This window comes from Leuresthes tenuis, unplaced genomic scaffold (genome assembly GCF_036924035.1).
Source record: "Leuresthes tenuis unplaced genomic scaffold, fLeuTen1.0.hap1 SCAF_16, whole genome shotgun sequence".
In the NCBI taxonomy this organism is placed as follows: Eukaryota; Metazoa; Chordata; class Actinopteri; order Atheriniformes; family Atherinopsidae; genus Leuresthes; species Leuresthes tenuis.
In genome coordinates, this window is record NW_027325370.1 from 25,831,203 (window position 1) to 25,856,010 (window position 24,808).

Consider the following 24,808-nt stretch of genomic DNA (forward strand, 5'->3'; position numbering starts at 1 on the left):
GATTGTCCCTCATACTACGAGCCTGGAGATCAATAATTGATTCTTTAATCCTCTTGTTCTCATCAGAGATCCGGCTCATTCCTTCGGTGAGTGATTTCACCGATCCTCTGAGGGCTGCGTTTTCTGCAGCCAGCGTCTGCACCTGTTGCTGGCTGAACTCCAACGACTCCCGTAATGCCTGGAACTCTCTGTGTAGAATTTCTAACAGACATACGGGCGTCGAAGCTGGATAATTTGTTATCGATCGATGTTAAAATGTCCGTCGAATCATTACCAGCTGGAGACGTCGCTCCGGGTGACTCTTCATTACGACTTCTCTTTGAGGTTGAAGCCTTGCTGCTAGCAGATGGGGTTTGGTTAGTTTTCCCCATGACGATCCTGTCAAAACACTCGTCGATGAAATCCGTGAGGCTCTCCAGGCTTTCTTCACTGTACTCCAGTGTTTTGTTTTTGTTTCACCCGATAATATATTTATTTAAACAGTAGTTATTGGCGTAATTATAATCTTACTATATTGTTTGCTCTATTTGAGGCGCGCCTTGTTTGAATCTGCCGATAGTCTCACACAATCTCGCGACACTACAGCATCACTCTCCCGACACTACAGCATCACTCTCCCCTTTCAAGAATTTTAAATGACACTTGTCCCGGCCATGCTCGGATGCTTTTGAAACCCAGAAAATAAATAAAAGTATCACATATGTTTCAGTGTGGGCTGTATGTATACAGCCAAATGCATGGATCCATGAAAGGTTTAAAATACTTGGCCATTGCTTCCCTCCATTTTCCTGATGGCTTTTACCAGTTTGATTTCTCACAACAGAACAAACCAGCCCTGTCAAAGAAGGCCAATTATGGCTCTTTTTTTCTTACTTAAATTATTATTGACTCATGTTTAACTCCTTGAACATACACTATATTGCCAAAAGTATTCACTCACTCATCCAAATAATTGAATTCATGTGTTTCAATTACTTCCATGGCACTTCCAAGTGTATAGATTCAGGCACCTAGGCATGCAAACTGTTTCTACAAACATTTGTGAAAGAATGGATCACTCTCAGGAGCTCAGTGAATTCCAGTGTGGTACTGTGGTAGGATGCCAGCTGTGCAGTTGTGAAATTTCCTCGCAACCAAATATTCCACAGTCAACTGTCTGGTATTAAAAAAAGTAGACGCGATTGGGAATGACAGCAACTTAGTCATGAAGTGGTAGGCCATGTAAAATGACTAAGAGGGGTCAGCGGATGCTGAGGCGCATAGTGCGCAGAGGTCACCAGCTTTCTGCAGAGTCAATCGCTACAGACCTCCAAACTTCATGTGGCCTTCAGATTAGCTCAAGAACAGTGCATAGAGAGCTTCATGGAATGGGTTTCCATGGCCGAGCAGCTGCATCCAAGCCATATATCACCAAGTGCAATGCAAAGCATTGGATGCAGTGGTGCAAAGCACGCCACCACTGGACTCTAGAACAGTGGAGACGTGTTCTCTGGAGTGAAAAATCACACTTCTCTACAATGCAATCAGAGAACGGTATTTTGCATTGCGCCAATTGTAAAGTTTGGTGGAAGGAGGATTATGGTGTGGGGTTGTTTTTCAGGAGCTTGGCCCCTTGGGTTGGCCCCTTATTTCAAGGGAAAGGAACTATGAAGTCTTCAGCATACCAAGAGATATTGGACAATTTCATGCTCCCAACTTTGTGGCTCCTTCCTGTTCCAACATGACTGCACACCAGTACACAAAGTAAGATCCATAAAGACATGGATAAGTGAGTTTGGTGTGGAAGAACATGACTGACCTGCACAGAGTCCTGACCACAACCTGATAGAACACCTTTGGGATTAATTACAGCGGAGACTGCGAGCCAGGCCTTCTCGTCCAACATCAGTGTCAGGATCACAAATGTGCTTGTGGAAGAATAGTCAGAAATTCCCATAAACACACTCCTAAACCCTGTGGAAGGCTTGCCCAGAAGAGTTGAAGCTGTTATAGCTGCACAGGGTGGGCTGACGTCATATTAAACCCTATAGATTAAGAATGGGATGTCACTTAAGTTAAAGGCAGATGAGCAAAAGACTTTTAGCAATATAATGTATATTAGAAATTAGGGGAGACTGACGCACATATGCAAATAGAAACTTGAATGTGAATGTTGGAAAACAGTGAAATATCATATCTAGTGGCTGATAGTATTTACAAAAAGTAGACAAGTAATGTAAGTGATACTGTCTTTAGGTTTTAAATGTACATTTTCTGCATGATTTATGAACAAAATAAAGTCTGCTCATGCGGAGGGATGCACACTCTGAATTAATCCATTCCCACCTGGGATACCAGTGTCTCACAGTTACTGTATGTGTGGAAGCTGGAAGACAAAAGCAAAACCTAGTAGGAACAGGTATGCCAGACAAAGAACAGCTCAAAAGACTCCTTATGATGAAAAATAAATTTGGACAATGTCATCCCTTGCCCGGATGTGGGACACCGGGCCTCCCTCCGGAGCCAGGGCCAGGGGTGGGGCCTGGCAGCAAGCGCCTGATGGCCAGGCCTGTGCCCATGGGGCTCGGTCGGAACACATGACGTGGGTCCCCCTTCCGACGGGCTCACCACCCGTGGGAGGGGCCAAGGGGGTCGGGTGCCATGTGAGATGGGTAGCAGCCTTGGCGGTCTGATCCTCGGCTACTGAAGCTAGCTCTTGGGACATGGAATGTCACCTCTCTGTTGGGGAAGGAGCCAGAGCTGGTGCGCGAGGCTGAGCGGTTCTGGCTAGATATAGTCGGACTCACCTCGACACATGGCTTGGGCTCTGGAACCAGTCCTCTTGAGAGGGGTTGGACTCTCTTCCACTCTGGAGTTGTGGTGAGAGGCGCAGAGCAGGTGTGGGCATACTTATTGCCCCCCGGCTGTGTGCCTGTACATTGGGGTTTACCCCAATGGACGAGAGGGTAGCCTCCCTCCGCCTTCGGGTAGGGAGACAGTTCCTGACTGTTGTTTGTGCTTATGCGCCAAACAACAGTTCAGAGTACCCACCCTTTTTGGAGTCCCTGGGGGAGGCACTAGAGAATGCTCCTACCGGAGACTCCCTCGTTCTGCTGGGGGACTTCAATGCTCACGTGGGCAATGACAGTGAAAGCTGGAGGGGTGTGACTGGGAGGAAGCAGCTGATGGGTACCGACATGCCAAGCAGAGACGGGGCCTCCCATTTCTGGGGCTGAGGTTGCCGAGGTGGTCAAAAAGCTTCTCGGTGGCAAGGCCCCGGGGGTGGATGAGGTCCATCCTGAGTTACTCAGGGCTCTGGATGTTGTAGGGCTGTCTTGGCTGACACGCCTCTGCAGCATCGCGTGGACATCGGGGACACTGCCTCTGGACTGGCAGATCGGGGTGGTGGTCCCCCTCTTTACTATAGGGGTATCACACTCTTCAACCTACCTGGTAAGGTCTATTCGGGGGTACTGAAGAGAAGGATCCGTCGGATAGTCGAGCCTCTGATTTAGGAGGTGCAGTGTGGTTTTCGTCCTGGCCGTGGAACAGTGGACCAGCTCTATACCCTCGCCAGGGCGTTGAGGGTGTACGATTTGGCAACCTCAGAATCAGGTCTGCTTTTTGCGGATGATGTGGTTCTGTTAGCGTCGTCAGGCCGTGACCTTCAGCTCTCACTGGAGCGATTCGCAGCCGAGTGTGAAGCTGCTGGGATGAGAATCAGCGCCTCCAAATCCGAGACTATGGTTCTCAGCCGGAAGAGGGTGGAATGCTCTCTCCAGGTCGGGAATGAGATCCTTCCCCAAGTGGAGGAGTTCAAGTATCTCAGGGTCTTGTTCACGAGTGAGGGATGAATGGAATGTGAGATTGACGGGCGGATCGGTGCTGCGTCTGCAGTGTTGCGGGCTCTGCACCGACCCATCGTTGTGAATGGTCATTAAAAGGGAACACATGAAATGTTCATACTGAACATGTACAACTGTCAGTAACACTGTCAGTAACACCAGTAATAAAACAACTCTCCCCTTTATACATTTATACATGCTTATAAGTTAAATGTGAAGCTACAGGGAGTGGACAACGGGTTTAACATAAAGACACGGATCGGAGGAAGAGGCTGGCCTGGCTCCATCCAGAGCCAACAAAATCCTCTTAGCAACAACATGAAGCTCACTAATTGACACCTTTGTTTAATCCACCTAGATATGGAGGACTGAAACCATCATAAATACAGACAAAATACTAAAACGTACAATTGAATTGATGAATTCAGTTTCGAAGTGTATAAATTTAACGCTGTATTATTATTGCTTTTTGTTCAGATTTGACTGAAGTACTTATTGGGTCATTGATATACTTTTGGATGTATTTTGGATGATGGTCAGTTTCAGTCCTCCTAAATGTAAAAAACACGACTACATTTTTACTAATACAACAAACATTTCTTAAATAAAAACCTTAATTTTAGCATGACTTCTGAAATGATCTTTGTCCGCATTAACACATCTTGATATACAATTCACATGACTATTCAGCGGTGACAATGCTGAACAGTTGCAAGTTGCTTGACTTCTTCAAATGTAAGGAATAGTTGTATGAAGTGCTGTATAAGGCAACATTTTAACTGCATAACAGCAACTGGCTTAGACAACAAAATTAGCATCACCTCTAATTCTTCTTCTTCTTCTTCCAGTAAATAAATGGCCCTTTTCAGGGCCTGAACATACTCAAAAAGGGACTGAGCAAATTGTAATAATTTGGGGCTTCATCCATGGGCTGTGCAGGACACTGATGTTCTTATGAGACAGATCTAATTGAATTTGAACACTAAACTTGGCTAAAGAACTAAGGAGTGGCTTTATCTGAACAAACTGAGTTGTGTAGTGTCGTCAGATACCAGAGGCTGAGTAAGACACAAAAATCCACCAGTACACTTCTGACTGTACTGGCCCAACCCATCCCCTCCACCTCCCATATATCAACTACACAAATAAAATGTATGGACTTAATGGAAATATGACTAAGAACTCAGCTCAAATGTTATGCTAATTTGTAACAATGTGTCCTGTCAACTCACCTGCATCACTAGTTGACTCCTGGTTGTTTTAGAATAAATCCGTAATTTTTTTTACCATTTTGATGCACTTTCCTCGAGCATCTGCTTCTTCTTCATTCTGGCCTTTTCGGGTCCTCCTTTCTCCTTTCTCTTCTTTCCCTCCATCAGGTGTAACACAGAGCAAAACAAGCATGCAATTCAGATTCCTCTTTGACTGTAAGAAAATCCACTACTTCAACCTTGCCCGCTTTCTCTCTCTGGCAACCGGTCATTCATCTCCCTACGTCCATTGGATAAATGCAAGGCGATACGCAGGTCCCATTTCCCACGAGGCTTTGCTCCAACCACTCTACACTAATTTATGAACAAAAAAACTAATTAAATCACTGGCCAATTTATATTTGTGGTCATGAAAGTTAAGTAAGGTCTGAATAAAAATAATTCAGTTCAAGACAGGAGGCTAAACAAAAATCAGTAGGCTGGATTAATGAGAGTAAGTTTGACACTCCAGCAACCATGAGTGAGATGTAGAGAGACAACAAGTTTTATATATTAAGTTTTATATATATTGGTTGGACTACTTTATGGTATAGTTGTCGGAGATCTTGGAGATTTTCACGGGAACATGCTTGATTGATAACAGTTTTAACTCAATGGGCCGCTCATGAACTTCACACGGCTGCGCAGGGCAGTCTACAGACTGGTTCTCTTGAGCTCACTGGCTGGCCGGCCAACCGGGAGATCCCGATGGCCTCAAAAGTTTTTACGATGACAGAAAACTGATTATCAAATTTTTAAGGAACATTAGACCACTAAAATTAACGAATAGTGGTCAATGAAATTGTACAATAAATCAAACAGTTACACTACTAAATTATTGTAAATCAGTCATTTGTACTCACCCTCAACATGGCAAAACAAACGAAGAAATGCATGTGATGCAGCTTTTAAATTAAAGGCGATCAATCTGGCTGTTGAAGAAGGAAACAGAGCTGCTGCATGTAATCTTGGCATCAGTGAATCGATGGTGTGACAGTGGAGGCACCAACATGAAGACCTAAGTCAATGCAAAAAGACGACAAAAGCTTTCAGAGGTAATCATAGCAGATGACCCGAACTTGAAAACTTGTGGGCACTCGTGGGTTATAATCCAAATGTTTTTTATTTTTAAAATTAGACGGTGCGGCTTATGTTCAGGTGCGCTCTATAGTCCGGAATTTATGGTATCTGGCAACTTTGCAGTGTCTGAAATGTTTCCATACCTCTCACCTCCCCAGATTAAAAAAAAACTGTGATCGAGAAGCAGTAATATGTTTGTTTGATCCCTTCACAGATACTGTTTGACCAAGCTCAGCGGTCTGTGAAACAGCAGTTGAACAACTTTGTGAAAGAGTAAGTAAAGCTCTGATTCACGTTACTTCTTGTTGATTTGTTTAAAAAATGCATGTTGAAAAAGGCAAGGGCCCATGACCTTTTAAAAGGCAAACATGCCCTTGTTACCCCTGAAAACCTTTTTGCTGTGTTTAAATATTAACCGGAGTACAACCTACTGCAGCCCTGAACATTGAATTAGGACCATAATTCTGTGTGAGGTCTCTGACTTGAACTTTGCTCCTCTGTGCGTCAGGGATGTTCGGAAGTTTAAGGAGACCAAGAAGCACTTTGACAGGGTGCGCGAGGATATGGAAATAGCACAGGTGAAGAACGCTCAGGCGCCCAGGAACAAGCCTCATGAGGTGGAGGAAGCCACCAGTGCACTCAGCATCACCCGCAAGTGCTTCCGACACCTCGCGCTGGACTACGTACTGCAGGTCAGAAACATTAGCAGCAGAAAGCACCCAGATCCTTATCAGCAAAATTTAATTAATTATCAAAATATTCGTTCGTGATATGACTTTATATTCCCACTTGATGGACTTGTGTTGCCAGTACAACCAGGGAATGAGACATAGCCCGTTAGCCTGCAACAACTTCTGTGTCCATCCACTTGTGTGACACGTTCGTTGCCTTAGTCATGTACAGCATGGGTATTTTTTGTCCAGTAGTATTAACCCCCTACACATGACTGCTGCCGGGAACAAAAGGAGACTCTGCCCTCTTTCCATTCTTCAGTTTGTCTGCTGGTAGACTTCCCTTGCAGCTCTCGGACATCTGACCCTTTTGAGTCTTAATTGAAAATGTCTCAAGGCAGAGAAGGTCGAAGCTGTAGGGAGATGCTCTATGTATGTAAGTGACATATCAAATGTAGCACAAAATGTCTTTTTGGTTCGCATCACTTACGACATACAGTATAAAGGCTTTAACCCATGAAATGCCTGAAGGCGTGTTTGTCATTGAGGTATAAAGGACACGTTGGGACCACAAATCAACCTTCAAGCTGTTACTGTGCACTTAAATTTAAAGAAAATACCTCCTCTAAAGGGAGTTATTTAGATTCAGTTGTAGATATTAAACAAAGCATTGTGTATTGTAAAGCAAAAGTCAAGGCATATCTAATATCTAAAAACCTTTTTTTTCTTTGGCAGATTAATGTCCTTCAGGCAAGGAAGAAGTTTGAGATCCTAGATGCTGTAAGTCTGTGCAGAACACCAAGACTCATCTGCATATTTGTAATGTGTTCCACACACACAGAGGGCTAACAGACTGCTCATGGTGCTCCTTGATGTTCATGTATCCCGTGCAGATGCTGTCGTTCATGCATGCCCAGTACTCGCTGTTCCAGCAGGGCTACAACCTGCTGGATGAGATGGACCCATACACAAAGAAGCTGGCTGCTGAGGTGAGTATCTTCATCATCGTTAGCACCACTCAACCCAGCTGAGCCATCTCCCCTTGCGTTGGGTCTCTCTTTGGAACCATTGAGATCGGGCAGTTGCATAAAAACTTCTTTTAGGTTTCAACTTGATGACTGAAATAATGTAACGCACTGTAATTTTGATTTTCAGAAAATTCCTTAAAAAACAGGTTTTCCTGCGGGTGTTTCGAGCATTTGTCATTGTGGAGTAGCCTTTCTCTTGCAGCAGGTCGAGAACTGAATCGCTTCTTCATTACCAAAGATTGACCCAACCAGCGTGTGATGGGAGGCTCAGTCTATGTTTGCCAGTGAAAAATTATTCAGAGCCAGCTGGACTGAATCACTCTAGTTCTGCAGTGTGTTGTATAACAGTAGTTAGAGTCCATGTTGAGGCCACTCAATTGTTTTACTTTTAGTTGGATCAGCTGGTGATTGACTCAGCCAGGGAGAAGAGGGAGATGGATCACAAACATGCAACTATTCAGCAGAGGGTGAGTTCCTGTTTCTTTTACACAGACTTACGAAATTTGTGAGTAATTATTGAGTTGGCTTTTTTCAGATAAAAGATTTTAGCATGGTGAAATGTCTGTGATTTCCAGACAATTTTTTACATTTTGCTTACTTGTCATAGACTTCTAAAAGGTTTTGCGTCTGATTGAAGGCTTTTTTGCAAAGGCTTTTGTTTCAGTCAGGAGCATCAGTTACTTTCATGAATTTCCAGTCAAGTTGTTTTGGTATCATCAGAATTTGTTGTTGTTATACGGTCTACCTCTGTGATGGGATTTCCTGACAATATTATTTCCACTGGTTTTCCCATGTACTTCCCTGCTTTTGCCACCATGATTCTGATACAGATGATAAATGACCTGTCATGCGGATTCAGTCACCATAGTTACATGCACAGTCCTTGTCCCGGTATACATGCACAGGAGTGGAATAGAGTTATTCACTAAAGTATGGTGTGTAATGTTTGAGAAAATGTTCAGGACCCTTTTTTTTTCCGCATCTAACTTGCATTGTTGGAGATCATTGTACATGTATAGCCGAATTCACTGGAATAGAAGTTGTCTTTGTTACTTTTTTCAAATGACCCTGCAGTTACAAAATTAAGATTTTATTAGAGTAGAATGACAGTTTTACCAAGCAACTGTGAGTTGATATGTAGTTGTTCAGTGAGATTTTTTTAACATGTTTAACTGTCTGATGAATAAGATTTTCTTACTTATAATAAATAGGACCTGCACATTGATGACAAAATTAGAGAAGGCTTTACAGATGCAATTGATCATGGTGCAGTGATAGTTTACACTGTCGCCTCACAACAAGAAGGTTCCTGGTTTGAATCTCGACTGGGGCCTTTCCATGTGGAGTTTTCATCTTCTCCCTGTGCACGTGAATGTTTGACGGTTTACTCCCACTCTAAAACATGCATTTTAGGTTAATTGGTCATTCTAATCTGACCATATGGTGGTTGTTTGTCTCCGTATTGACCTGTGATGGACTGACGACTTGTCCAGTGAGTATGCTGCCTCTCACTTAAAGCAGCTGGGATAATCTCCGAAAGTTTCCACAACTCTGAATTGATAAGCAGGTTTAGAAAATGGATGAATGGACCTCAGGTCATGATGATGATGGCTGACTGTTCATGCTGAGTACTACCTTTCATGTTTGCATGTCTTCCGCATGTTGTAGACTGTGTATGATGTAGACAAGGGACATGATTGAAGTGATGCTCAGGCTTTGACTGAGCTCTGTCGTTGAGATCCAGTCTGCCCACTTGGTGCAGTAGTGTCTGTTGTGACTGGGGAGGGATTTGACCTGTGCTGCTGGGAGGTGTTTGATTAATCTCCCTAACATTGGGCATTGATTTAAAGCTTTAAATCAGGTGGAACTAAGTGTTCTAAGCGATACTAATCCCTCTGTCGTCATCTGTAGAGGGCAACTGTCAGCACATAAATGCAAATGCACGAGCAGGAGGCTAAAACAACCTTTAGTCCTTTAAAGTGTTGACTCTGAAGTTTGTTTTGCATTTTCAGCAGAGAGGCTCCATGGATGGCACTGCCAAACTTAAAGAGGCTGGCTGATCCAGGCTGTAGAAGCTTCTGGGACAGCTTTACCTACTTCTAATGTACATCTAGAGAGGAATTAAAAAGACAAAAGATGTTCAAATTTGAGCAACAGTTGTATCCATCCATCCATTTTCTATATTAATCCAACTAAGCAGGGGGGCTGGAGCGTATCTCAGCTGTCACTGGGCGAGAGGCAGGGTACACCCTGGACAGTTCGCCAGTCCATCATAGGCTACACAGAGGAAAACAACCATCTGCGCTCACATTCACTCCTCGGGTCAACTTAGAGTCATCAATCAAACTAACATCCATGTTTTTGGGTGGTGGGAGTAAGCCAGAGTACCCAGAGAGAACCCACGCATACATGGGGAGAACATGCAAACTCCACACAGAAAGGCTCCAGCCGGGATTCGAACCAGGAATCCTCTTCAGTTGTATACAAAACAGCTCAATTGTTTGACCAATGTGTTTTGTGAGAAATACGTTAATCTAACAGTAAAGTTGGTCTTTATAGTGCAAGTTTTTCCTGGAGTTTTGACCTGATGAACCTAGTGGGATCGAAACTTTATAGTTCCTAGACAATCCATTCTGTGGACCTTAGAATCCGTTGTCCCATTACTTTTTGCACAGTATTAGTTTCCCCCTCTTAATTTTACCCTACTGTTTTGCATTTTGCCAGAAAGGGTTGATTGGCCCTTTTTCTTCTTCTTTTCCCAGGCTTGTGGTAATCTAGCCCCTTAACAGGAGAATGACGGGCTATTTGGTCAGATAAATACCGACTACTCCTGTATTGCCAAAGGAAAAAGGATACTTTATGTGCCAGCATGCCAAATGGTGGGGTATGGGCAAGTGGTACGACCAAAAGGGATGTTGGGCCTTTTCTAGCGCCAGGTTGATATTTATTGTTTTGACTGGAATGGTTTAATGTCCACGAATGTTGCTGTAGACATCCATGACCCTCCCTGGCACCTTCCGCAGGTGCCGATGTGTCTGGGATTAAAAACTTTCTACCCTTGTTATGCTGCCGTCAGCGAGCTACTACTGTGATTGGGCATGTCTGCAGTTATAAGATCAAAGCAGGTTTAGAGTCTACTATGAAGAAATATCTGTTAGACTAATGACATTCCTTTTAACCTTACATTGGGTTCAGTGGTAATTGGCTTGCTGGCATTCTACACAAATACAGTAAACAGTTAAACATAGCTACTAAACATCTACGCATCAGCCGTATCTGCTGTTATTAGCGAGTTAGCAGGCTGATTTTAGCATTAAACTGAAAGCATATTCCACCAAAGTTTAGCGGTCAACTCTTTTACATTTAGTTTCGATTAGCGACACTTTTATATGTTTCCAGTACGCTGCAGGAATATATTACATTGCCTGTGACTCAAATAATTGGAATTCTATAAATGGTGGGTGCGCTCCCTGTCTGGCATCTACATCCGTAATAATTCAGAAAGCTTTATTTTCAGATGGCCAGTGTCTGGCTCCCCTGAACCCCAGAATCAGTGGCCATCTGTCAGACAGCTCTGCTATGTGTTCTTCGTCGTCTGCGCTGTGAGCAGATCCATGGGGAAAGGTTGGGGTCACATTTGGCCAGTTATTGATCAGACACTTCATACAACATCCGTCAACAGGGGACATGTCGTGGTAAATAGATAAACTCACAAGCTCAAAGATGTAGCTGTGGTTGATCAGTGATGCTTTCTGTTGTTGAAGTCTGATGGAAAGCCAGGAAGGAGGATAGTCAGAGGTGCACTGCACCTGAATGCTTATCATATTATCCCGATTTAAAGCTACAGTGCATAATTTTTACGTGTCTATAAATATCCGTTTCACTCAAGCCACTACAAGAGGAGATGATATAATGCTGATTAAGTCGTTTGGCTCCTCTAACACCTCGCTGTATTTTTCAGTATTTGTTCTTTTTGTATTTGGTGTTGATGGGCGACATTCCCGCACTGGTGCACAGGAAATGATGCATTCAACTTGGTTTTACCTGACAATGAGAAGGGAGGGGGGAGGAGAGTGCTGCTAGAAGCAACATGGCGGAGAACCCAAAGAAGCGACAAAGAGGTTCAGAAGTGGATCGCACTGCAAAGAAAAGGCCTTCCTGTTCGCAGCTTTAAAGCTTTAAACCATTCTGCCACTGGAGACCCTAATTCTCTGTTTTCTTCTCTGTTGCTTGCATGTTCACAATGCCACCATCTTCTCCCAGACCCTCATGCAGGTGAGTACGCCTCCGTCTTTGTTTTTACTCAAAGCTCTGGTTTGATGTGTGATCCACATTAGCAGGGAATGTTGGCGAACGCTCACTGTTAAAGCAGTGTTTTCTTCTGCTGCAGATGAACTCCAAAGGCCTTCAGGGCAAGCTGAAGTGGATCCTGAATCTTTTATAGTGCACAATTAGAAACACTAAACTTAGTTTGAATGGCCTAGATGCAAACTTTATGTTACATCAGCTAATGGAAAGGGATCTTTGCAGCATCTTCAAACAGAGAACGGTGAAACTGTTTACTATTGAATTTGCTCTTCCTGCAAAATAAGTAATTCAGCCCAGTACTTCATACTTGCTTCATGCTCTTTAACACTTGTTTTACTTTTACAAACTGTAAAAGTACTGTAGAAGAAATTTTTTTTTAAAATGTCTTCATCAACACATTAACAACAGTGGCAGTCTTTACTCAGTGCAAGCAAAACTCAGGGGAGCAGAAAGGGAGTTAAAGTGCTCCAGGTGCAGACTGTCGCTATTGCTGGCTGAGCACACACAGCATCCAAAACGTCCAAATGTCAAAGCCATTCATTTTTAACTCCAGCTTTAATGGAGAGCTCCTGTTTAACAACAGCAGTCCCTTCATTTGCATCACCAGCGCGGCACGTCAGCTACCTGCTGCGCATTACTGGGTTTATTTTTACTGTCTGAAACGGCACATACGTGTCGTCATGAAACATTGATTGAATGTTTTTATTACATGTTGCATTCTTTGTTTAATTTCTGTGGAACGCTAGGAAGACGCCAATAGCTGGAGTCACATTCCCAATGTGGGTTTACGTACTTTGTCTAATACAACTGATTCTGATGAATATTCACTACTTTAAGTTGTTTTTAGGAATCATAGGTCATTTTTGTGCAGCCTGTTCAGGAGCTTGTTAATTGACAAATAATAAGCGGATGAATTTCTGATGAAATTGAGATCAGTTTATGAACTAGTACATCCATTTTGTGATTTAACTTGAGAGGAGAAGTCTCACAGAAAGATTTAATTATACCAGCAGGCTTGTAAATGGACATTTTCAAAAGAATTTTCTGAAGCGTTGAACGTTGAACTCCATTATAAATACACATATCGCCTCATGGGCAAGACATAAATGCAGCTGAATGACAGTGATGTTAGAAGGACTGCTGATTCATTGCTGAACACAAGAATTACAAATGTGGGAATATATACAAGTCTAGAATATATATAAGTCTAGAGAGGAAGAACAAAACTTTGTTATGAGCTTATGTTATGATGATGCTGTTGGGGTGATGACACACATTGCCTCCTTTCATTACTTCTAAATTACAATCACCTCTCAAAAGCCAAATGTATGGACTCAGTATTATTGTTTAATGAAATCTGGTAATAAACAAATATTTAGACAATTTACTAGCTTAGCATACATATACAGTGACACCGTTTGAATACAGTACTTGTTATTGAAATATGTACAACAAACACAGAGTCAACACAGAGGGCCAAAGAAGCAAAGCAATAATAATAATAACAATGATGTGGAAAATCAGGAGACATGAAATGGTGTATCAGAGGTGAACTACAGTACAGTGTTGTAGAGTGATGGTAAATAATTTTTTGCCGGCTATTTAAGATTGGGGATACAAGGGAAACGAGCTGCTTGTGTGTCTGTTGGTTCTGTCACAGAGGACTCTGCAGCACCTGCCCGATGGATGAAAGTGAGAAGGCGGTGCAGAATTGTTGTAACAGCTCCTGTGGAAGAATTTCTTAACAATTTAAAAAAAAAAAATAATAATGTTTTTAAACTAAATGTGCCAGAAAACTCCAATTGAATTGAGCATCAAACCTAGTAGCAGCTCAACTTTTTGCTTGTTGCCTAAACCATTCTGTCTCATGAAAGATTTGAGAAGCAAAAGGTGTCAGAGAGGTGTTTGTCCTCTCTGCCTATATCTACTGCTCCTTCGGGAGCCAAAGAGGACTCAGATTTCTGAAACAAATACATCTTAGCATATTTGTTTATCAACACAAAATGTCTTGCCTCAGACCTTCATAATATGAGGCTAAAGACTGAAACATTAACCACACAACTTGGAAGAGGAGTTGCGGAAAGCTGAGCTTTATTTCCAGAGAAATGTGTTCAGAGGAAAGTTTCTTTGTACTGCTGGCAGGGATTTGAGTGGCCAGACTGGTCTTAAATCTCATTTATCGATTTAAGCATTAACTTGAGCCTGCCTTATGCAATTAGGGTTGTATGTATATATCTTTTTTATCCTTCACTTTTGCACAAAAAAGTCAACAACAGGGACCTGTAGACTGGACCTGGTTACTGTCTATTGTGATCAGTGTGTCATGGTAGGATAGGCTTTGAAATGAGGTTGCACAACTTTGCAGTGAAGTTTGGTGAGTTTAGAGGAGGATTAGTTGGAGACGACCGAGCAGATGTCTGGCAGATATTTTTACAGATGAAAGCTGTAGTAGAAGGAGCCTCCAGGTGATAAACAAAGCCTTTCACATTAGAAAGTTCACCATTTGGTGTTCAGCATGGTCTACAGTTTGAAAGCAGCAGCAGGTGGGTGACGCATCACGACATGTTGACTGCATCATCCAATGTTCCTGCTGTTTTTTTGTTTTTTTTTCCTGTGGCTGCACAGCAATTTACTTATTTGCCTGTAACATTTTGAAGTCTCCTGCTTGTTCAATAATTCACTAATGTTCAGTTTCAGTCTGCATGACGTTGCTTTATTAAAAAATAGATGATCTTTGTCATAGGCTTGAGAGACTGCAGAGAGACAGTCGGTGCAAAGCTTGTTCGGTTTATCCTCGCACATTTCTGATGTGCAACATTCAAAAGAGAAGGTGAAGGTAAGCTGCTCTGATTCGAGCTTTTCCATTATCTGATTTGTTAGCTTTCTTGCAGAGACTTCAGTGAGCAGAGTTTCTGGCAGTTTGTGTAAATGTAGTTTTTGTTGGAGGTCTTGGCTTCCTGCCAACAAATTCCCTTTGGGTCACCATGGGGGTGAAAATCCCACCTACTTCAGCACAGACAATGTGTTGAGGGAGCTGTGAAACTGCAGCAAACCCAACTCTCCAATGTCAAAGCAGTTTGCTTGTTTTGGGGTCAAGAGCATCTACAGTACTGTATGGTGAAGATCACAGTTTCCTGCCATGGATACATTGGCAGCTGTATGATAATTAGTCGTAATCCTGAGTTACTCACAGTGCGGCAGGCCGGTGGCTGTAGTGGATGGAAGGCGCACACGTCAGTGTTGGAATTACTCTCCCGACTACAGCGTCACCAAGCATTACTCTCTGCTGTGAGAGCTGCAGCCATCTGAGAGTAAGGACAGTCATGCCTCTGTTCTGAGAGATCTGTTTCTCAGGAGTTCCTTTTTTATTTTCCTTTACTCTTTTTTGTGTGTGTGCTTTTCAATGTTGCTGGAACACACTAAACATTTGAAAATTAATATCTTTTGCCAGTGGGACGACAGTTTGGTGGGTAGCTTTGCATTACTCTCCTTTTACTGAATGAATTATCAGCTTTATTCTAAGAATGACGATGTCTCATTTTGTCTATGTATTTGTAATGACTTTGAATCAACATCAGAGATATGTAACATGGACTCGCACTCTTTTTATCGCTGTCCTTTTGTGATTCCCTCGCTCTTACCTTCTCTCAGCATAATGTTTGTTGATATATGCACACTTTAGATATGTTATGTTATGTAAGCACCTCTACTGGAAGTAGTGCCTTTCATGCAGGGGATTTAAACCCAGGTCTTCCACACAGAAGGTGGCAATCATACTACTTACACTACCCAGTCATCCAATATACATGCTTGTTAAAATGAATGCATGCTGGCAGGAAAGCGGTAGCATTGCATATAAATGTAGCATTGCTGCAAACTAACAGTATTTTTTTTACTAATACCTTTTTCAGAAAGGTAATTCTTTAACCCTCTGGGGTCTGAGCCGTAATGGCGTCATGCGATCTGATCACGCTGGTGTAATCATAGACCTCAGACGGTTAACGTGCTTGATTTGTTTTAGGGAGTTCTGAAGACTTACAGAATCTTTCATCCGGTTTTCTGTACGTTGAGATTTTGCATTGACCATCTTTTAGCATTTAAAAGAGCAAAGATTATTTTTTGATTTATTAATTTTGCCTGACATGCGTAGATCACTGCCTCAGTTATTGACTGAGATTAAGTGGGATTGGTTATCGTAGTAAAACAAAGTGTTTCCTGACGTTTTGACTCCAGTGCCTGACAAGGTTTCATTGCTGAAATGTTGTCTCCAGGCAGTGTGCAGGAAATCAACCTTTTTTCTTTTTCTTTCACAAGTTAAAGCGGTGACATGTGGAATACAGTAAACCGTTCTATTAATTGCATTAAAAGTGAATGGTGTGCAGGCAGCTGAAATTAAGTACATATAGTTGATATGAATTGATAAGAATTGAGTGATGTTAGCACGTTCTCCATGTTAACACAACCAACCTGAATGCATTGTGGTGGGTCTGTTCTTTTCTCTGGAATACATGCACAAAAAGCACAATTTAATTGATACTATGGTACAGCATAGGTGACGATGTGCGAGATGCACGTAATCAAAACAACTAAGCAAATTTAAGTGATGTTTTATGTGCTTTTTAAAAGCCTTTATTTCAGAGATTATTACCATAACTCTGCCCCAAGCCCTAAATTTCGGTGAATCATTCTGTGGGCTAGTATTTTAGTGCCATTAGAAGGTTTGAGGTTAATTTGAATCATGCTCACACGTGTTGAGTTATGAATACCCCAGTACTTAACACTGGAAGTGTTGTTTTTTTTTTTCAAATGCATACATGGACTCACATGTGACGTTTCCACATGATCAGACGATTTATGATGATTTGGTTGGTTTGCGGACTTTTGTACTGTATAGTACACATTGAATGCTGCTAGTGTTTAAGGAGCATCTTTGCAGCCAACTCGCAACAGAAAAATGCTTGGTTTCCTATTTGATCTCTGAACGCTTTTAAAAATCAGGAGACTTTAGAGTTCGTTCTGTGTCAGTCAGGATGAATTTTGTCTTCTCTTTTCAGGACATTTCATATGACGACTCAAAGGTGGAGTTCAACGTGGATGCGCCTAATGGTGTGGTGATGGAAGGCTACTTGTTTAAGAGGGCCAGCAATGCCTTCAAGACCTGGAACAGGTAACCACCACAACAAAAATATCAATGTGTAATACATTGTATCACACTGTACGATATGTACAGCAAATATGCATACACTGCATTTCTCAGTAATATAAAGATAACAGCTGAAACTAGAGAATCTAATATTTTCCACACAGCACACACTAAAATCCTAATGACATAAGAGATGATACTGATACACGGGAGGAAATTAATACTGTGCAATAGAGGTACATCAGACCCGGCTTGAGAGGCGTGTTTGAAAAAGCCTATAGATCCCTATTCACTGAGAGAAGAAAAAGGTGTATTGTAGACTCTATTTTATTGAGGAGTTTTTAATGGGAAAAAAAATTCCAAATATTAGATATGGTGGAACGCAGTTTCACCAGGAGATGCTAATTCCCAACTAGCATACATTAAAAATAGTAGTGGGTTAATGAAAGCAAAAAAGTGAAGCAGTGTAATTGATCACTGGTATTACTAGTCCTTCATCTTTGCTGACACATTTGCATTTAAAGGATATTCATCTAAATTGTTTTCTTTACTTACTGTCTCTCTAGACGGTGGTTCTCCATACAGAACAGTCAGCTGGTCTATCAGAAGAAGCTCAAGGCAAGTTCATCTATTTTTTAAATGTCAGCCTTCCCTGTGGGCTCTGAGAGGTTAAGTGCAGTTATAATGTAGGGGGAGAGTTAAAAAAAAAAATCACTACAGCAGTACTTAACCTCTCGGAGCTCACTTTACCCCACGGAAAAACTGTTAGCCGGTTAGGTACCCTGAGACATCCAACCCCAGGGAAAATATCTGAACAACTCATTTCTACTTGTGTTGATTTGGAATGATATTAAAAGTTGTTTTTCTGTTGGCAGGATTCTCTTACGGTTGTGGTTGAGGACCTCCGACTGTGCTCTGTTAAACCATGTGAAGACATTGAGAGGAGGTTTTGCTTTGAGGTTGTCTCCCCCTCCAAGTAAGGGACACTCACTCTCATCAAAACTTAATTTTGAACTGTAATGGCACCATTGCTCTCGGGGTTGTATCTGTCGGTTGGTGCTCTTTGGTCCAGTCTAAATATCTAAGAAAAATTTGATTCTGAAACACATTCATGGTCTCAAGAGGTTGAAGCCCAGTGACTGTTATTTTATTATTATTACTGTTAAAATCAGTTTACATTCCCATTAGCCTCTTCTATTCTTTATTACGAGCTGCAATTAACAACTGTTAACATACTAAGATGCATCCATGTAACATTTAACATTAATACATTAATGGTAAAATGTAGTTGTTGAAGAATTTTAATTAAAATCCTACCAGAATACGAGTTTAAATGAAAAATATGTTTGATGATTGTGATTTGTGACTATTAACATGCTAACAATCAGTTTTTCTTTCAATTTTGAAACTCTGCTTTTGAAAATTGTAATAACACTTATTTTGTTTAGTTATGAATTTACATGTTTTGAGGAAATCTTAGTCTCAGGTGCAACAGTAAGTTAATTACAAAAGCAAATGTTAGCATTATGCACCAGTTAGGATACATGTTAGCTGACGTTAGAATTAGTTCATTTAATTCTTATTTAAACACGATTTAAGTTACATAACATTTGATTGATTTCTTGCCACAGCTCAAATAAAAGTTCAGTAATGTGTTGAAAATGGTCACATGTCAATATGTGAGAGTGATGAACAGAGTGAACATACAGTACCTGCTAAACATCTAAACATTTAGTCCAAAGCACTGCCATGTCTTAAAAAAATACCACCAGGTTGCTACAATGTCTTGTAGACTGTTAGCAGTCTTGACTAACTTCATTTTTTCTATTGTGCTTTTGGAAATTATCAATACATTTTTGGGGAAAGCTATAAATACCTGGTTATTACCTGTACATTGCTAATTAGCAAATGTTAACGTGCACATAAGCATACGCAATTGTAAGGAAAGTGCGTTTTGATTGGGGAATGTTTTGTGTGTCTAACAGGAGCTGTATGCTTCAAGCCGAGTCTGAGAAGCTAAGACAAGCTTGGATTCAGGCAGTTCAAGCTAGCACTGCTTCAGCATACAGAGAGAGCCCTGACACTTACTACATAGAGGTGAGTCATAATTACTGGTAATGAAACATTATAGCTAAGTTTTACTGTCGATATATATCACATTATGAAACAAATCAATATTTTGTCAATTTTAAATGTTCCAAGTTACTTTTATTTGAGATTTGAAGATATCAGAAGATAATTTTTAATTAAATATTTATTTTCTGTCAAAGCTGAACATGACATGTAACACTATACAACTGTTTCAGATAAATACAGAACAGGTATTTTAAATCAAAATCCTATATCTGACCTGTCAACTAATCAAAAAAAGTTTGCATTCTCTGTGCTCAAACGGGTGGCGCTGCTTCAGGTGATGAAAAAGATTAGTGGTATTCCATCCCTGTCTTTGTTGGAACATGTGGCTAGACATAATTTGCAGTGTACTCCGTTTCATGTCGGACTTTAAAAAACCAAAATATTGCCACACTACCGAACTTTTCGGGGCCTTCTTATCAACAATGTCACCCCTTATGCCTTGGGCTGTGTCTTCCGTCGTTTCTTCCGAGGGAGCACTCATTTTCTTTTTTTATACGGCTGCAGCAGCCCAAACAAACATGCCACGACTAGCTGCTAGCATGGCTGTATTCCAGCCAAATGATTGGTTCAGCGCGGGTGCAACTCTCGTTGTCATTGGCTATTCGTATTGTCCGTCAAAAGATGGACGAATGTAATCTATCGAAAAAGAATATCGACCATGTTTCATATCTCTATCAAGGAAAAGTTATTCCTCGATAGTTATTGTTTTATCTCCCAGCCCTATGTGATAGTCACTTTTACTTCAGTCAGAGGTCTCTTTCTCCCTGCTATTGTTGAATTGAGCCTTTGCTGGACACTATTAAATTAGGAAATAGATATATTGCTTTCCTGCCATGCATCCTAATGGATGCGTGTGTAATGTTTATTTTTAGCATCTGGACAGAACAGCCTCTCCGTCCACCAGCAGTATAGATTCAGCCAGTGAGCCACGGGAGCGAGATGGCAGGGGGGAGACCATCCTGCAGCGCATACAGCGTCTGCCAGGGAACGAGCAGTGCTGCGACTGTGGTCAAGCCGACCCTCGCTGGGCCTCGATCAACCTGGGCATCCTCTTGTGTATCGAGTGCTCTGGCATCCACAGGTACAGAGCAGGAATAGCATCTGTTTTTTAGATAAATCATACATACATCAACATACATTTATTCAACTACATGTGTGAGACAAGCATATGATAGATGACAGTATTCCATTAAAATGTTACTTATTTATGAAAAACTGCACTTTTGCTAAATCTTCCTACATTTGTTTAAAGTCTTGGGTATTAATGTATATATGACTGGTGCTTTATGGCTCCACAAGGAGCTCTGTGTCAAGTATTTGAGCTGAATAAATTAGTTTTAAGACTAATAACAGAGGAGATGTGGCGTTATCTCAGCTTGAGGGTGTCACGGAAAGTTCAGAATGAACAAAAGTATTTGTTGCTTCTAGTCATGTTTTTGTTCCGTTGAAAGTACAGAAATATGAATCCACTCAGATCTAAGACTTTGAAAATATGCTTCTGAAACCAAGTTTTCTGGAATATTTCAAACAGTCTGCTAAAACCATCTGTCCATTTTATAATCTTAAACAGGCTTAGGTCCAGTAATCACGGTGGAATTTCTGGATCTGGATTTCACATATGACTTTTCCTTTGTATGATGGAGCTTTAACCTTCATCTGTGTGAACCAGGTCTTACTTGTGAGAGACTCTGTCTCTCTAAGGTGCTGTTACTGGCTTGTTGCCCATCAGCCTTTTTGGAGACGTGATGTTGCCATTAAATTCAAGATAAGCAAATATCTTATATGTCTCATATTTCAGCATTTGAAAATTCAAGCACTACTACAACAGATCATTTTATGCTCAAAATGTTTAAACCCATATACAGTATGTAAAATGCCAATGAAAGAATGAAGCTTTTATTTGAAATTATTATAGAATAGAATAGAAAAGAAAAGATTCATAAGGGCGTGAGTCAATTCATGTCCCAGTGGGGGAAATTCAAAATTAGTCGAGTAGATCAAAATGTATTATTTTATTTTTTCTAAATATTTACAATGATTGTATATTAGAATTAATTATAATATTTATTGATGCATAAAAAAAAGGATTAGAATAATTATGAAATAATTGCAGAGGTAATGCCAATGAAAATATCTCTCACTGAGGGGAAGGCACCCTCGGTTTTCAGCCTTCTCTTTTTACACACTCCCCTTTAACCACAGAACGGGAAAACGGGGTCTAACTGCATTTACATAGTTGTATGTAAAACCACTGCACTGTGTAGCTCCAACAAGCAAGTTACAAATAGCGTACCTTTAAGTGGATTTAAGTAATGAATCCTACTGCCATGTGCTGTGCAGCTGCTGGCTCAGAACACTGAAAGAGGTGCCAGGCGTTACTTCAACCTTGTGCTGCTAAAGAAGGCAAGCACATTCTGCTGCACACTGCTGAAGGATTAAAGTGCAGTACTTTGCTTTATTGGATCAGTTGGGCTTTGAGTTTGAGTTTTCATTGAGTCCGCTCAAGAGTTGAATTCACTGACAGATCTGGAGGATGTAAAGCTTCTAAATGAAGGTGCCATGCTGTGGAAAATCGGATTCCTTCATGACCCACATCGGTTTACTGCACTATTACATCACACTATTGCGTCTTTTTCTTGTTTGTTTTAGCCATCGAGGTGTCACGGTGAAATAAATTATTTTCAGCACTTGTGTGTGTTCTTTTTAAGTTACGGTCATTGCTGCTCATGTATTCACAAACGCTGCTCCTGAGTGTGCTTCCACCTGCTGAATATTCATGCTCCCTCTCCCATGGAGGTCAGACGAGGCTTTTTGTCCCAATGCGGTTTTTTTCCCGACTGTGGAACTGTTGCCTGGATACCAGACAGTGATTTGCATGACATTAGGAGGCTGGAATAATACTTGTAGCTATTCAGAGCAGGTCATCGCACAACCCCAAACTGTACGAGTCATTTGTTCAACTTCCTATTTTCATATTAGCTGCCTTTGTTCTCTTGACTTGGTCTTCATTTGGAATCTTACAGTCATATCAAAGTCTTCCACCTTTACCATTAAGTTGTTTGACCGCAGTACAGCAACATTTCTTTTTGTACTCAAAATATGTTTTGGGGTTTCTTTTGTTGCAGGAGTCTTGGGGTTCACTGTTCAAAGGTGCGCTCACTCACACTGGACTCCTGGGAACCAGAATTATTAAAGGTATAGTTTTCTGTTATTACTTTAGAGCACAAGTTTCCAAAATCTGAGACACTAAGCCTCCCCTCTGTTTGCAGTTTGAAGGAAATGTGCCACATTTTTGCTTGGTTTTATTAAATTGTAATTATGTTGTTCAATGTCGTACAAACATGAGAAGTGAGCGAAGTTAATCACACTTTGGTCTTATTTTTATATATCTACACTGAAGTAAATGCATAAATGGTCTGTTCTTCGGTATGAACTAGTTTCTGATAACAGTCAAACTCCCTCCCAAAAACGATTTATCTGAGCTTTTCAACCTAAGGAAGGCCACCTCACACTTTGGAATGAATGTGTCTTGAGAAAGGGGGGCAGGTGGCAGGCAGCAGCTGAAATGCTACAAGTGAAATGCTGCAGGTCACCATTTTAGTGAGAAGACCCTTAATATCTTAATATAATTTCTATTTTTTTCCCAATTGCAGTTGATGTGTGAGCTCGGAAACAGTGTCATCAACCACATCTATGAAGGCTCATATAAAGACCAAGGTCTGAAGAAGCCATTACCATCCAGTTCAAGGTAGGAATGTATTAAAAAAAACAGCCAACCGTGGTTACAAAAGTATCTTATTCTGAGGAGCTAAAATCTAATGTGGCATTTTCCTGTGCAGGCAAGAAAAAGAGGCTTGGATTAAGGCGAAGTATGTGGAGAAGAAATTCCTGAATAAGCTGGGCTCCACGGAGATACTCATCAATGGAGAGAGGAAGTCGGAGCGGCAGTGGAGCGTGAAGAAGTGTCGGAGATACAACAGTGCCACCACTGCACCCAAAACACGGCGAAGATACCAACAAGAGCCTGGGAGCACCTCACTGTCCACCTTCTCCACAGGTGTGTGAGATGAGGAGTTTAATTTGTTTCACATTCGAGTTGTGGCCCACAGCAGCTGATAATTGATAATTTCCATATTTGATGTCTTTATACAAAATTATGTGTACATATTCTCTTGGGCTGTACAAAAAAAAAAAAAAAAAAATAGAGTAGACTGTAGGACAATAACATATAAAATTATTTTACGAATGGTTCTGCTTTGTGGTCTAACTTGTATTGTTTTCCTATGTTTGTTTGACAGCAGCTGCCAAGTTCAGACGAGAGTCTCTATTTTGTCCAGATGAACTGGATTCTCTCTTCTCCTATTTTGACACAGGATCTGGGCCTCGGAGTAAGCAACTCACAAGTTGACTCACGCCCTTATGAATATATATGGATACAATGTTTGAATCATGTGTTGACACGTGCCTGTGCATGAATTAAAGAATTCTGATCAGCCTGTAACGAGACAGTGTTGAATAATGTGTCCATGTTGTGGCGTCTCCTGGTCCGACAGGTCTGAGCAGTGACAGCGGCTTGGGCGGCAGCACCGACAGCAGCTCAGACATCCTGGTGTTAGGCACAGTGGTCAACAGCGTCACAGAGGAGGGTGGGTCTAGAACATTTTACAGTACATAATAAGTACAGGAATTTTTCATGTTTTGGGAAGCCTCATGAGGATCTCTGGTTGGGTTGTCTGCAGAGTGTGAGGTGTCCGAAGACTCGAGTGGTGAGGCTGAGCAGGAGGCGGAGGCAGAGACGTTGGACCCGGAAGATGTGAGGGAGCTCCATCCTGGAGCGCTGCTCTACAAAGCCTCGAAAGCACGCAACCTGCCAGTCATGGCTGAAGCATTAGCTCATGGGGCCGATGTAAACTCGGTTAAGAATGACGACGAAAGAAAGACACCCCTCATACAAGCTGTGATTGGGGTGAGTTAGTCAGCAAAGCACATCCAGAAAATACTCATACCAGAAGCATCTTGTCTCAGTTTGTGTATTAGTGATGGACCATAAACACTAAAGTGGTCACATTATAGAAAAATCACCCTTTTCTTATATACTCATATTTGAGTGTTGAAACCCACCACCACATCAAAACTTGGAAGAAATCATAACCCTGGCATTTTGTTTTGGGCCCGATAGCTCTGAAAATGTGACATCCTGTCAAATGTTCAGACGTTCAGGGGAAAGTTACTTCACTTCTCAAACTTATCCAACCTCTGTATCTCCATCTAACTTCAGTTTTTTATGATGCTCATAATTAACAATATATCAATGTTCCATATCACGACAAGGAAATCTGATCTCCAAATGGCATTCTTTAATTTTTTT

General features: G+C 41.4%; 1 protein-coding gene across 1 annotated transcript in view; it reads left to right on the plus strand.

The window, feature by feature from the left end:
* acap3a (ArfGAP with coiled-coil, ankyrin repeat and PH domains 3a) overlaps nucleotides 1-24,808 on the plus strand; it is a 114,205-nt gene that overhangs the window by 78,227 nt on the left and 11,170 nt on the right. The window contains exons 5-21 of the mRNA XM_072367257.1: nucleotides 6,369-6,427; nucleotides 6,663-6,846; nucleotides 7,561-7,605; nucleotides 7,719-7,814; nucleotides 8,246-8,320; nucleotides 12,117-12,128; nucleotides 17,216-17,328; nucleotides 17,871-17,922; nucleotides 18,180-18,280; nucleotides 19,290-19,401; nucleotides 20,313-20,521; nucleotides 22,566-22,635; nucleotides 23,094-23,188; nucleotides 23,280-23,497; nucleotides 23,739-23,828; nucleotides 23,994-24,086; nucleotides 24,180-24,406. Of these exons, the coding sequence (XP_072223358.1) occupies nucleotides 6,369-6,427; nucleotides 6,663-6,846; nucleotides 7,561-7,605; nucleotides 7,719-7,814; nucleotides 8,246-8,320; nucleotides 12,117-12,128; nucleotides 17,216-17,328; nucleotides 17,871-17,922; nucleotides 18,180-18,280; nucleotides 19,290-19,401; nucleotides 20,313-20,521; nucleotides 22,566-22,635; nucleotides 23,094-23,188; nucleotides 23,280-23,497; nucleotides 23,739-23,828; nucleotides 23,994-24,086; nucleotides 24,180-24,406 (1,851 nt within the window). The remainder of the gene's footprint in view (nucleotides 1-6,368; nucleotides 6,428-6,662; nucleotides 6,847-7,560; nucleotides 7,606-7,718; nucleotides 7,815-8,245; nucleotides 8,321-12,116; nucleotides 12,129-17,215; nucleotides 17,329-17,870; nucleotides 17,923-18,179; nucleotides 18,281-19,289; nucleotides 19,402-20,312; nucleotides 20,522-22,565; nucleotides 22,636-23,093; nucleotides 23,189-23,279; nucleotides 23,498-23,738; nucleotides 23,829-23,993; nucleotides 24,087-24,179; nucleotides 24,407-24,808) is intronic.